At 50.8% G+C, this 13,272-nt stretch overlaps 1 protein-coding gene across 2 annotated transcripts in view; it reads left to right on the top strand.

Moving 5' to 3' along the window:
* Positions 1-13,272, top strand: part of il12rb1 (interleukin 12 receptor subunit beta 1) — a 145,508-nt gene that overhangs the window by 2,374 nt on the left and 129,862 nt on the right. For both annotated transcript variants that reach the window (XM_068015946.1, XM_068015947.1), the window contains exon 2: positions 1,670-1,723. In XM_068015946.1, the coding sequence (XP_067872047.1) occupies positions 1,670-1,723 (54 nt within the window). The remainder of the gene's footprint in view (positions 1-1,669; positions 1,724-13,272) is intronic.

The following is a 13,272-nucleotide window of genomic DNA, read 5'->3' on the forward strand; positions in this document are numbered from 1 at the left end:
TCTAAGTGCTCTGCTATAAAACCTTTGATAATGGACGCCAGAAATTTTCCCACTACCGACATAAGCAATAAGTTAAGATAGAATGCACATGGATAGAATTAAGAAATTGGAAGGAAAATGGTACAATGGTGCATGACAAGTCACCAGAGAATGGGAGTGAGTTTTTTAAAAATTCATTCATGGGATGTGGGCATCACTGGCCAGACCAGCATTTGTTCCCCATCCCTAATTGCCCTTAAGAAGGTGGTGGTGAGCTGCCTTCTTGAACCGCAGCAGTCCATGTGAGGTAGGTACACCCACAGTGCTGTTAGGAAGGGAGTTCCAAGTTTTTGACCCAGCGACAGTGAAGGAACGGCAATATAGTTCCAAGTCAGGATGGTGTGTGACTTGGAGGGGAACTTGCAGGGGGTGGTGTTCCCACACATTTGCTGCCCTTGTCCTTCTAGTTGGTAGAGGTCGTGGGTTTGGAAGGTGCTGTTGAAGGAGCCTTGGTGCGTTGCTGCAGTGCTTCTTGTAGATGGTACACACTGCTGCCACTGTGCATCGGTGGTGGAGGGAGTGAATGTTTGTGGATGGGGTGCCAATCAAGCGGGTTGCTCTTACCTGGATGGTGTCGAGCTTCTTGAGTGTTGTTGGAGCTGCACCCATCCAGGCAAGTGGAGAGTATTCCATCACACTCCTGACTTGTGCCTTGTAGATGGTGGACAGGCTTTGGGGAGTCAGGAGGTGAGTTACTTGCCGCAGGATTCCTCGCCTCTGACCTGCTGTTGTAGCCACAGTATTTATATTAGATTAGAACATTACAGCGCAGTACAGGCCCTTCGGCCCTCGATGTTGCGCCGACCTGTGAAACCATCTGACCTACACTATTCCATTTTCATCCATATGTCTATCCAATGACCACTTAAATGCCCTTAAAGTTGGCGAGTCTACTACTGTTGCAGGCAGGGCATTCCATGCCCCTACTACTCTCTGAGTAAAGAAACTACCTCTCACATCTGTCCTATATCTATCACCCCTCAACTGAAAGCTATGTCCCCTCATGTTTGCCATCACCATCCGAGGAAAAAGACTCTCACTATCCACCCTATCTAACCCTCTGATTATCTTATCTGTCTCGATTAAGTCACCTCTCCTCCTCCTTCTCTCCAACGAAAACAACCTCAAGTTCAGTTTCTGGTCAATGGTAGCCCCTAGGATGTTGATCGTGGGGGATTCAGCGATGGTAATGCCATTGAATATCAAGGGGAGATGGTTAGATTCTCTCTTGTTGGAGATGGTTTCCGCCCCCCTCCGTAACAGTACTGTGGGTGCACCTACCCCACATGGACTGCAGTGGTTCAAGAAGGCAGCTCAAGGGCAATTAGGGATGGGCAATAAATGCTGGCCTGGCCAGCGATGCCCACTTGCAATGAAACGAATAATGAAAAAAAATATAACAACAGATACCGGGGAGTGAGTTACAGGCTGGAATTTAATCGAGGGGTTCGGTGGGGTGGTTTATATATTGAATAACAGATACCCGTGAGTGAGTTGCTCAGTTCTCTATGAATTGTCTCTCAGTATTTTCTGTGTTTATCCCTTTTAGACATGAGCTGCTTGTTTCTGTTCTTGCTGCGGTAACTTCTTACAGTTCAGGTTGTTACTTGTGGCAATATTTATTCTGCAGATGCACTCGGGCAGTACTGTCAGGAGAATGAGGACAGACACGGCGTGATTACAGGTAGGAAGCAAGGAGTGGGTCAGAACAGTTCAAAAGCTGAGCCTAACTACGCGCCCAGGGTGAGTACGCGCCCAGACAATCTCCCCATTACCCCCGTAAATGAAATTGCAATCTGGGAAATTTGATCTTCCTGAACTGCTGCCTTCCCAAGACATTACAACTAACTGTGCAATCGAAAGGGTGTTGGAGCCTGTGTTGGATACTGAGCTGTTTGCAGGACGGGGAGTATGTGTGTGCTCACTGTCACTGTGAAATGCTTTCCAAGTTGCCATCCAGCTGGAATGCTCAGGATAATAAAGATTGACCCTGGGATGCCGCTGCATGTCATGTGGTGGTGTCTCACAGGGTGCTGTGAATCATAGGAACATAGGAGCAGGAGTAGACCATTCAGCCCATCGAAACTGCTCCGCCATTCAATGCAATCATGGCTGATCATCCACTTCAATGCCTTTTCCCACACTCTTCCCCATATCCCTTTATGTCATTTGTATTTAGAAATCTATCAATCTCTATTTTAAACATACTCAATGACTGAGTTTCCACAGCCCTCTGGGGTAGAGAATTCCAAAGATTCACAACCCTCTGAGTAAAGAAATTTCTCCTCATCTCGGTCCCAAGTGGCTTCCCCCTTAGTTTGAAATTGTATCCCCTGGTTCTAGACTCCCCAACCAGGGGAAATATCTTAGCTGTATCTACCCTGTCTATCCCTTTTTGTAGGTTTCAATGAGACCACCTCTCATTCTTTGAAACTCTAGAGAATACAGGCCCCGTTTCCCCAATCTCTCTTCATAGGACAGTCCTGCCATCCTGGGAACAAGTCTGGTGAATCTTCATTGCACTCCCTCTACGACAATAATATCCTTCCTAAGGTAAGGGGACCAAAACTGCACACAGTACTCCAGGTGCGGTCTAACCAAGGTTCTATACAACTGAAGCAAAACTTCACTACTCCTGTACTCAAATCCTCTTGTGATAAAGGCTAACATACCATTAGCCTTCCTAAATGCTTGCTGCACCTGCATGTTAGCTTTCAGAGACTTATTGAAAAGGACACCCAGGTTCCTTTGTATATCTACACTTCCTAATCTCTTACCATTTAAGAAATACTCTGCACATCTATTCCTCCTACCAAGGTGGATAACCTCACATTTTTCCACATTATATTCCATCTGCCATGTTCTTGCCCACTCACTAAGTCTTTCCAAATCCCCTTGAAGCCGCTTTGCATCTTCCTCACAACACACATTCCCACCTAGTTTTGTGTCATCCATGAACTTGGAAAATACTACATTTGGTCCCCACATCCAAATTATTGATATATACTGTGAATAGCTGGGGACCAAGCACTGATCCCTGTGGTACCCCACTAGTCACAGCCTGCCAATGCGAGAATGACCCGTTTATTCCTACTCTCTGTTTTCTGCCTGTTAACCAATCCTTAATCCATGCCAGTATATTACCTCCTATCCCATGTGCTTTAATTTTGCTATACAACCGACTATAGGGAATTTTATCAAAACCCTTTTGAAAATCCAAGTATACCATTTCCACTGACTCCCCTTTATCAATTCTGTTAGTAACATCCTCAAAAAACACCAACAGGTTCATCAAACAGGTCTGTAGCGGCCTGACTTCTCTCTCCCTCCCTTCTTAAATAGTGGGGTAATATTTGCAACGGTCCAATCTGCAGGAACTGCTCCAGAATCTGTAGAATTTTGGAAGAATCAGTGTGTGCGTCACGGGTGCCGTGAATCAGTGTGTGTGTCACTGGGTGCTGTGAATCAGTGTGTGTGTCACTGGGTGCCGTGAATCAGTGTGTGTGTCACCGGGTGCCGTGAATCAGTGTGTGTGTCACTGGGTGCTGTGAATCAGTGTGTGCGTCACTGGGTGCTGTGAATCAGTGTGTGCGTCACCGGGTGCTGTGAATCAGTGTGTGTGTCACTGGGTGCTGTGAATCAGTGTGTGTGTCACTGGGTGCTGTGAATCAGTGTGTGTGTCACTGGGTGCCGTGAATCAGTGTGTGTGTCACCGGGTGCCGTGAATCAGTGTGTGTGTCACTGGGTGCTGTGAATCAGTGTGTGTGTCACTGGGTGCCGTGAATCAGTGTTTGTGTCACTGGGTGCCGTGAATCAGTGTGTGTGTCACCGGGTGCCGTGAATCAGTGTGTGTGTCACTGGGTGCTGTGAATCAGTGTGTGCGTCACTGGGTGCTGTGAATCAGTGTGTGCGTCACTGGGTGCCGTGAATCAGTGTGTGTGTCACCGGGTGCCGTGAATCAGTGTGTGTGTCACTGGGTGCCGTGAATCAGTGTTTGTGTCACCGGGTGCCGTGAATCAGTGTGTGTGTCACCGGGTGCCGTGAATCAGTGTGTGTGTCACTGGGTGCTGTGAATCAGTGTGTGTGTCACTGGGTGCCGTGAATCAGTGTTTGTGTCACTGGGTGCCGTGAATCAGTGTGTGTGTCACCGGGTGCCGTGAATCAGTGTGTGTGTCACTGGGTGCTGTGAATCAGTGTGTGTGTCACCGGGTGCTGTGAATCAGTGTGTGTGTCACTGGGTGCCGTGAATCAGTGTGTGTGTCACCGGGTGCCGTGAATCAGTGTGTGTGTCACTGGGTGCCGTGAATCAGTGTTTGTGTCACTGGGTGCTGTGAATCAGTGTGTGTGTCACTGGGTGCTGTGAATCAGTGTGTGTGTCACCGGGTGCCGTGAATCAGTGTGTGTGTCACCGGGTGCCGTGAATCAGTGTGTGTGTCACTGGGTGCCGTGAATCAGTGTGTGTGTCACTGGGTGCCGTGAATCAGTGTTTGTGTCACTGGGTGCTGTGAATCAGTGTGTGTGTCACCGGGTGCCGTGAATCAGTGTGTGTGTCACTGGGTGCTGTGAATCAGTGTGTGTGTCACCGGGTGCTGTGAATCAGTGTGTGTGTCACTGGGTGCCGTGAATCAGTGTTTGTGTCACTGGGTGCTGTGAATCAGTGTGTGTGTCACTGGGTGCCGTGAATCAGTGTGTGTGTCACTGGGTGCTGTGAATCAGTGTGTGTGTCACTGGGTGCCGTGAATCAGTGTGTGTGTCACTGGGTGCCGTGAATCAGTGTGTTTGTGTCACTGGGTGCCGTGAATCAGTGTGTGTGTCACTGGGTGCCGTGAATCAGTGTTTGTGTCACTGGGTGCCGTGAATCAGTGTGTGTGTCACTGGGTGCCGTGAATCAGTGTTTGTGTCACTGGGTGCTGTGAATCAGTGTTTGTGTCACTGGGTGCTGTGAATCAGTGTGTGTGTCACTGGGTGCTGTGAATCAGTGTTTGTGTCACTGGGTGCTGTGAATCAGTGTGTGTGTCACTGGGTGCCGTGAATCAGTGTTTGTGTCACTGGGTGCTGTGAATCAGTGTTTGTGTCACTGGGTGCTGTGAATCAGTGTGTGTGTCACTGGGTGCCGTGAATCAGTGTGTGTGTCACTGGGTGCCGTGAATCAGTGTTTGTGTCACTGGGTGCTGTGAATCAGTGTGTGTGTCACTGGGTGCCGTGAATCAGTGTGTGTGTCACTGGGTGCCGTGAATCAGTGTTTGTGTCACTGGGTGCCGTGAATCAGTGTGTGTGTCACTGGGTGCCGTGAATCAGTGTTTGTGTCACCGGGTGCCGTGAATCAGTGTGTGTGTCACTGGGTGCCGTGAATCAGTGTTTGTGTCACTGGGTGCTGTGAATCAGTGTGTGTGTCACCGGCTGCCGTGAATCAGTGTGTGTGTCACCGGGTGCCGTGAATCAGTGTGTGTGTCACCGGGTGCCGTGAATCAGTGTGTGTGTCACTGGGTGCTGTGAATCAGTGTGTGTGTCACCGGGTGCCGTGAATCAGTGTTTGTGTCACTGGGTGCTGTGAATCAGTGTGTGTGTCACCGGGTGCTGTGAATCAGTGTGTGTGTCACTGGGTGCCGTGAATCAGTGTGTGTGTCACCGGGTGCTGTGAATCAGTGTGTGTGTCACTGGGTGCCGTGAATCAGTGTGTGTGTCACCGGGTGCTGTGAATCAGTGTGTGTGTCACTGGGTGCCGTGAATCAGTGTGTGTGTCACTGGGTGCTGTGAATCAGTGTGTGTGTCACCGGGTGCCGTGAATCAGTGTGTGTGTCACTGGGTGCTGTGAATCAGTGTGTGTGTCACCGGGTGCCGTGAATCAGTGTGTGTGTCACTGGGTGCTGTGAATCAGTGTGTGTGTCACCGGGTGCTGTGAATCAGTGTGTGTGTCACTGGGTGCCGTGAATCAGTGTTTGTGTCACTGGGTGCTGTGAATCAGTGTGTGTGTCACTGGGTGCCGTGAATCAGTGTGTGTGTCACTGGGTGCTGTGAATCAGTGTTTGTGTCACTGGGTGCCGTGAATCAGTGTGTGTGTCACTGGGTGCTGTGAATCAGTGTGTGTGTCACTGGGTGCTGTGAATCAGTGTGTGTGTCACTGGGTGCCGTGAATCAGTGTTTGTGTCACTGGGTGCTGTGAATCAGTGTGTGTGTCACTGGGTGCTGTGAATCAGTGTTTGTGTCACTGGGTGCTGTGAATCAGTGTGTGTGTCACTGGGTGCCGTGAATCAGTGTTTGTGTCACTGGGTGCTGTGAATCAGTGTGTGTGTCACTGGGTGCCGTGAATCAGTGTGTGTGTCACTGGGTGCCGTGAATCAGTGTTTGTGTCACTGGGTGCTGTGAATCAGTGTGTGTGTCACTGGGTGCCGTGAATCAGTGTGTGTGTCACTGGGTGCCGTGAATCAGTGTGTGTGTCACTGGGTGCCGTGAATCAGTGTTTGTGTCACCGGGTGCCGTGAATCAGTGTGTGTGTCACTGGGTGCCGTGAATCAGTGTTTGTGTCACCGGGTGCCGTGAATCAGTGTTTGTGTCACTGGGTGCCGTGAATCAGTGTGTGTGTCACTGGGTGCCGTGAATCAGTGTTTGTGTCACTGGGTGCCGTGAATCAGTGTTTGTGTCACTGGGTGCTGTGAATCAGTGTGTGTGTGTGTCACTGGGTGCTGTGAATCAGTGTGTGTGTCACTGGGTGCCGTGAATCAGTGTGTGTGTTACTGGGTGCTGTGAATCAGTGTGTTTGTGTCACTGGGTGCCGTGAATCAGTGTGTGTGTCACTGGGTGCCGTGAATCAGTGTGTGTGTCACTGGGTGCTGTGAATCAGTGTGTGTGTCACTGGGTGCTGTGAATCAGTGTGTGTGTCACTGGGTGCTGTGAATCAGTGTTTGTGTCACTGGGTGCTGTGAATCAGTGTGTGTGTCACTGGGTGCTGTGAATCAGTGTGTGTGTCACTGGGTGCCGTGAATCAGTGTGTGTGTCACTGGGTGCCGTGAATCAGTGTTTGTGTCACTGGGTGCTGTGAATCAGTGTGTGTGTCACTGGGTGCCGTGAATCAGTGTGTGTGTCACTGGGTGCCGTGAATCAGTGTGTGTGTCACCGGGTGCCGTGAATCAGTGTTTGTGTCACCGGGTGCCGTGAATCAGTGTGTGTGTCACTGGGTGCCGTGAATCAGTGTTTGTGTCACCGGGTGCCGTGAATCAGTGTTTGTGTCACTGGGTGCCGTGAATCAGTGTGTGTGTCACTGGGTGCTGTGAATCAGTGTGTGTGTCACTGGGTGCTGTGAATCAGTGTGTGTTTGTGTCACTGGGTGCCGTGAATCAGTGTTTGTGTCACCGGGTGCCGTGAATCAGTGTGTGTGTCACTGGGTGCTGTGAATCAGTGTGTGTGTCACTGGGTGCCGTGAATCAGTGTGTGTGTTACTGGGTGCTGTGAATCAGTGTGTTTGTGTCACTGGGTGCCGTGAATCAGTGTGTGTGTCACTGGGTGCCGTGAATCAGTGTGTGTGTCACTGGGTGCTGTGAATCAGTGTGTGTGTCACTGGGTGCTGTGAATCAGTGTGTGTGTCACTGGGTGCCGTGAATCAGTGTGTGTGTCACTGGGTGCCGTGAATCAGTGTGTGTGTCACTGGGTGCCGTGAATCAGTGTGTGTGTCACTGGGTGCTGTGAATCAGTGTGTGTGTCACTGGGTGCTGTGAATCAGTGTGTGTGTCACTGGGTGCCGTGAATCAGTGTGTGTGTCACTGGGTGCCGTGAATCAGTGTGTGTGTCACTGGGTGCTGTGAATCAGTGTGTGTGTCACTGGGTGCCGTGAATCAGTGTGTGTGTCACTGGGTGCTGTGAATCAGTGTGTGTGTCACTGGGTGCCGTGAATCAGTGTGTGTGTTACTGGGTGCTGTGAATCAGTGTTTGTGTCACTGGGTGCCGTGAATCAGTGTGTGTGTGTGTCACTGGGTGCTGTGAATCAGTGTTTGTGTCACTGGGTGCCGTGAATCAGTGTGTGTGTGTGTCACTGGGTGCTGTGAATCAGTGTGTGTGTGTGTCACTGGGTGCTGTGAATCAGTGTGTGTGTGTGTCACTGGGTGCTGTGAATCAGTGTGTGTGTCACTGGGTGCTGTGAATCAGTGTGTGTGTCACTGGGTGCCGTGAATCAGTGTGTGTGTCACTGGGTGCTGTGAATCAGTGTGTGTGTCACTGGGTGCTGTGAATCAGTGTGTGTTTGTGTCACTGGGTGCCGTGAATCAGTGTGTGTGTTACTGGGTGCTGTGAATCAGTGTGTGTTTGTGTCACTGGGTGCCGTGAATCAGTGTGTGTGTTACTGGGTGCCGTGAATCAGTGTGTGTGTCACTGGGTGCTGTGAATCAGTGTGTGTGTCACTGGGTGCCGTGAATCAGTGTGTGTGTCACTGGGTGCTGTGAATCAGTGTGTGTGTCACTGGGTGCTGTGAATCAGTGTGTGTGTCACTGGGTGCCGTGAATCAGTGTGTGTGTCACTGGGTGCCGTGAATCAGTGTGTGTGTCACTGGGTGCTGTGAATCAGTGTTTGTGTCACTGGGTGCTGTGAATCAGTGTGTGTGTGTGTCACTGGGTGCTGTGAATCAGTGTGTGTGTCACTGGGTGCCGTGAATCAGTGTGTGTGTCACTGGGTGCCGTGAATCAGTGTGTGTGTCACTGGGTGCCGTGAATCAGTGTGTGTGTCACTGGGTGCTGTGAATCAGTGTTTGTGTCACTGGGTGCTGTGAATCAGTGTGTGTGTGTGTCACTGGGTGCTGTGAATCAGTGTGTGTGTCACTGGGTGCCGTGAATCAGTGTGTGTGTTACTGGGTGCTGTGAATCAGTGTTTGTGTCACTGGGTGCCGTGAATCAGTGTGTGTGTGTGTCACTGGGTGCTGTGAATCAGTGTGTGTGTGTGTCACTGGGTGCTGTGAATCAGTGTGTGTGTCACTGGGTGCTGTGAATCAGTGTGTGTGTGTGTCACTGGGTGCTGTGAATCAGTGTGTGTGTGTGTCACTGGGTGCTGTGAATCAGTGTGTGTGTTACTGGGTGCTGTGAATCAGTGTGTGTGTTACTGGGTGCTGTGAATCAGTGTGTGTGTCACTGGGTGCCGTGAATCAGTGTGTGTGTGTGTCACTGGGTGCTGTGAATCAGTGTGTGTGTGTGTCACTGGGTGCTGTGAATCAATGTGTGTGTCACTGGGTGCTGTGAATCAATGTGTGTGTCACTGGGTGCTGTGAATCAGTGTGTGTGTCACTGGGTGCTGTGAATCAGTGTTTGTGTCACTGGGTGCTGTGAATCAATGTGTGTGTCACTGGGTGCTGTGAATCAGTGTGTGTGTCACTGGGTGCTGTGAATCAGTGTGTGTGTCACTGGGTGCCGTGAATCAGTGTGTGTGTCACTGGGTGCTGTGAATCAGTGTGTGTGTCACTGGGTGCCGTGAATCAGTGTGTGTGTTACTGGGTGCCGTGAATCAGTGTGTGTGTTACTGGGTGCTGTGAATCAGTGTTTGTGTCACTGGGTGCTGTGAATCAGTGTGTGTGTCACTGGGTGCCGTGAATCAGTGTGTGTGTTACTGGGTGCTGTGAATCAGTGTTTGTGTCACTGGGTGCCGTGAATCAGTGTGTGTGTTACTGGGTGCTGTGAATCAGTGTTTGTGTCACTGGGTGCTGTGAATCAGTGTGTGTGTCACTGGGTGCTGTGAATCAGTGTGTGTGTCACTGGGTGCTGTGAATCAGTGTGTGTGTTACTGGGTGCTGTGAATCAGTGTGTGTGTCACTGGGTGCTGTGAATCAGTGTGTGTGTCACTGGGTGCTGTGAATCAGTGTGTGTGTCACTGGGTGCTGTGAATCAGTGTGTGTGTCACTGGGTGCCGTGAATCAGTGTGTGTGTCACTGGGTGCTGTGAATCAGTGTGTGTGTCACTGGGTGCCGTGAATCAGTGTGTGTGTTACTGGGTGCCGTGAATCAGTGTGTGTGTTACTGGGTGCCGTGAATCAGTGTTTGTGTCACTGGGTGCTGTGAATCAGTGTGTGTGTGTGTCACTGGGTGCTGTGAATCAGTGTGTGTGTCACTGGGTGCCGTGAATCAGTGTGTGTGTCACTGGGTGCCGTGAATCAGTGTGTGTGTTACTGGGTGCTGTGAATCAGAGTGTGTGTTACTGGGTGCTGTGAATCAGAGTGTGTGTCACTGGGTGCCGTGAATCAGTGTGTGTGTTACTGGGTGCTGTGAATCAGTGTGTGTGTCACTGGGTGCCGTGAATCAGTGTGTGTGTCACTGGGTGCTGTGAATCAGTGTGTGTGTCACTGGGTGCCGTGAATCAGTGTGTGTGTTACTGGGTGCTGTGAATCAGTGTGTGTGTCACTGGGTGCCGTGAATCAGTGTGTGTGTCACTGGGTGCTGTGAATCAGTGTTTGTGTCACTGGGTGCTGTGAATCAGTGTTTGTGTCACTGGGTGCTGTGAATCAGTGTGTGTGTTACTGGGTGCTGTGAATCAGAGTGTGTGTCACTGGGTGCTGTGAATCAGTGTGTGTGTCACTGGGTGCTGTGAATCAGTGTGTGTGTCACTGGGTGCTGTGAATCAGTGTGTGTGTCACTGGGTGCCGTGAATCAGTGTGTGTGTCACTGGGTGCTGTGAATCAGTGTGTGTGTCACTGGGTGCCGTGAATCAGTGTGTGTGTTACTGGGTGCCGTGAATCAGTGTGTGTGTTACTGGGTGCCGTGAATCAGTGTTTGTGTCACTGGGTGCTGTGAATCAGTGTGTGTGTGTGTCACTGGGTGCTGTGAATCAGTGTGTGTGTCACTGGGTGCCGTGAATCAGTGTGTGTGTCACTGGGTGCCGTGAATCAGTGTGTGTGTTACTGGGTGCTGTGAATCAGAGTGTGTGTTACTGGGTGCTGTGAATCAGAGTGTGTGTCACTGGGTGCCGTGAATCAGTGTGTGTGTTACTGGGTGCTGTGAATCAGTGTGTGTGTCACTGGGTGCCGTGAATCAGTGTGTGTGTCACTGGGTGCTGTGAATCAGTGTGTGTGTCACTGGGTGCCGTGAATCAGTGTGTGTGTTACTGGGTGCTGTGAATCAGTGTGTGTGTCACTGGGTGCCGTGAATCAGTGTGTGTGTCACTGGGTGCTGTGAATCAGTGTTTGTGTCACTGGGTGCCGTGAATCAGTGTGTGTATGTGTCACTGGGTGCTGTGAATCAGTGTGTGTGTCACTGGGTGCTGTGAATCAGAGTGTGTGTCACTGGGTGCCGTGAATCAGTGTGTGTATGTGTCACTGGGTGCTGTGAATCAGTGTGTGTGTCACTGGGTGCTGTGAATCAGAGTGTGTGTCACTGGGTGCCGTGAATCAGTGTGTGTGTCACTGGGTGCTGTGAATCAGAGTGTGTGTTACTGGGTGCCGTGAATCAGTGTGTGTGTCACTGGGTGCCGTGAATCAGTGTGTGTGTCACTGGGTGCCGTGAATCAGTGTGTGTGTCACTGGGTGCTGTGAATCAGTGTGTGTGTCACTGGGTGCTGTGAATCAGTGTGTGTGTCACTGGGTGCTGTGAATCAGTGTGTGTATGTGTCACTGGGTGCTGTGAATCAGTGTGTGTGTCACTGGGTGCTGTGAATCAGAGTGTGTGTTACTGGGTGCTGTGAATCAGTGTGTGTGTCACTGGGTGCTGTGAATCAGAGTGTGTGTCACTGGGTGCCGTGAATCAGTGTGTGTGTTACTGGGTGCTGTGAATCAGTGTGTGTGTCATTGGGTGCTGTGAATCAGTGTTTGTGTCACTGGGTGCCGTGAATCAGTGTGTGTGTCACTGGGTGCTGTGAATCAGTGTGTGTGTTACTGGGTGCTGTGAATCAGTGTGTGTATGTGTCACTGGGTGCCGTGAATCAGTGTGTGTGTCACTGGGTGCTGTGAATCAGAGTGTGTGTCACTGGGTGCTGTGAATCAGTGTGTGTGTTACTGGGTGCTGTGAATCAGTGTGTGTATGTGTCACTGGGTGCTGTGAATCAGTGTGTGTGTCACTGGGTGCTGTGAATCAGAGTGTGTGTCACTGGGTGCCGTGAATCAGTGTGTGTGTCACTGGGTGCTGTGAATCAGAGTGTGTGTTACTGGGTGCTGTGAATCAGTGTGTGTGTCACTGGGTGCCGTGAATCAGTGTGTGTGTCACTGGGTGCCGTGAATCAGTGTGTGTGTCACTGGGTGCCGTGAATCAGTGTGTGTGTTACTGGGTGCTGTGAATCAGTGTGTGTGTCACTGGGTGCTGTGAATCAGTGTGTGTGTCACTGGGTGCTGTGAATCAGTGTGTGTATGTGTCACTGGGTGCTGTGAATCAGTGTGTGTGTCACTGGGTGCTGTGAATCAGAGTGTGTGTTACTGGGTGCTGTGAATCAGTGTGTGTGTCACTGGGTGCTGTGAATCAGAGTGTGTGTCACTGGGTGCCGTGAATCAGTGTGTGTGTCACTGGGTGCTGTGAATCAGAGTGTGTGTTACTGGGTGCTGTGAATCAGTGTGTGTGTCACTGGGTGCTGTGAATCAGTGTGTGTGTCACTGGGTGCCGTGAATCAGTGTGTGTGTCACTGGGTGCCGTGAATCAGTGTGTGTGTCACTGGGTGCTGTGAATCAGTGTGTGTGTCACTGGGTGCCGTGAATCAGTGTGTGTGTCACTGGGTGCTGTGAATCAGTGTGTGTGTCACTGGGTGCTGTGAATCAGTGTTTGTGTCACTGGGTGCCGTGAATCAGTGTGTGTGTCACTGGGTGCTGTGAATCAGTGTGTGTGTCACTGGGTGCTGTGAATCAGTGTGTGTGTCACTGGGTGCTGTGAATCAGTGTTTGTGTCACTGGGTGCCGTGAATCAGTGTGTGTGTCACTGGGTGCCGTGAATCAGTGTGTGTGTCACTGGGTGCCGTGAATCAGTGTTTGTGTCACTGGGTGCTGTGAATCAGTGTTTGTGTCACTGGGTGCCGTGAATCAGTGTTTGTGTCACTGGGTGCCGTGAATCAGTGTGTGTGTCACTGGGTGCTGTGAATCAGTGTTTGTGTCACTGGGTGCCGTGAATCAGTGTTTGTGTCACTGGGTGCCGTGAATCAGTGTTTGTGTCACTGGGTGCCGTGAATCAGTGTGTGTGTCACTGGGTGCCGTGAATCAGTGTGTGTGTTACTGGGTGCCGTGAATCAGTGTGTGTGTTACTGGGTGCTGTGAATCAGTGTGTGTGTTACTGGGTGCTGTGAATCAGTGTTT

The sequence above is a fragment of the Heterodontus francisci genome, chromosome 36 (assembly GCF_036365525.1).
Source record: "Heterodontus francisci isolate sHetFra1 chromosome 36, sHetFra1.hap1, whole genome shotgun sequence".
NCBI classification, from domain to species: domain Eukaryota; kingdom Metazoa; phylum Chordata; class Chondrichthyes; order Heterodontiformes; family Heterodontidae; genus Heterodontus; species Heterodontus francisci.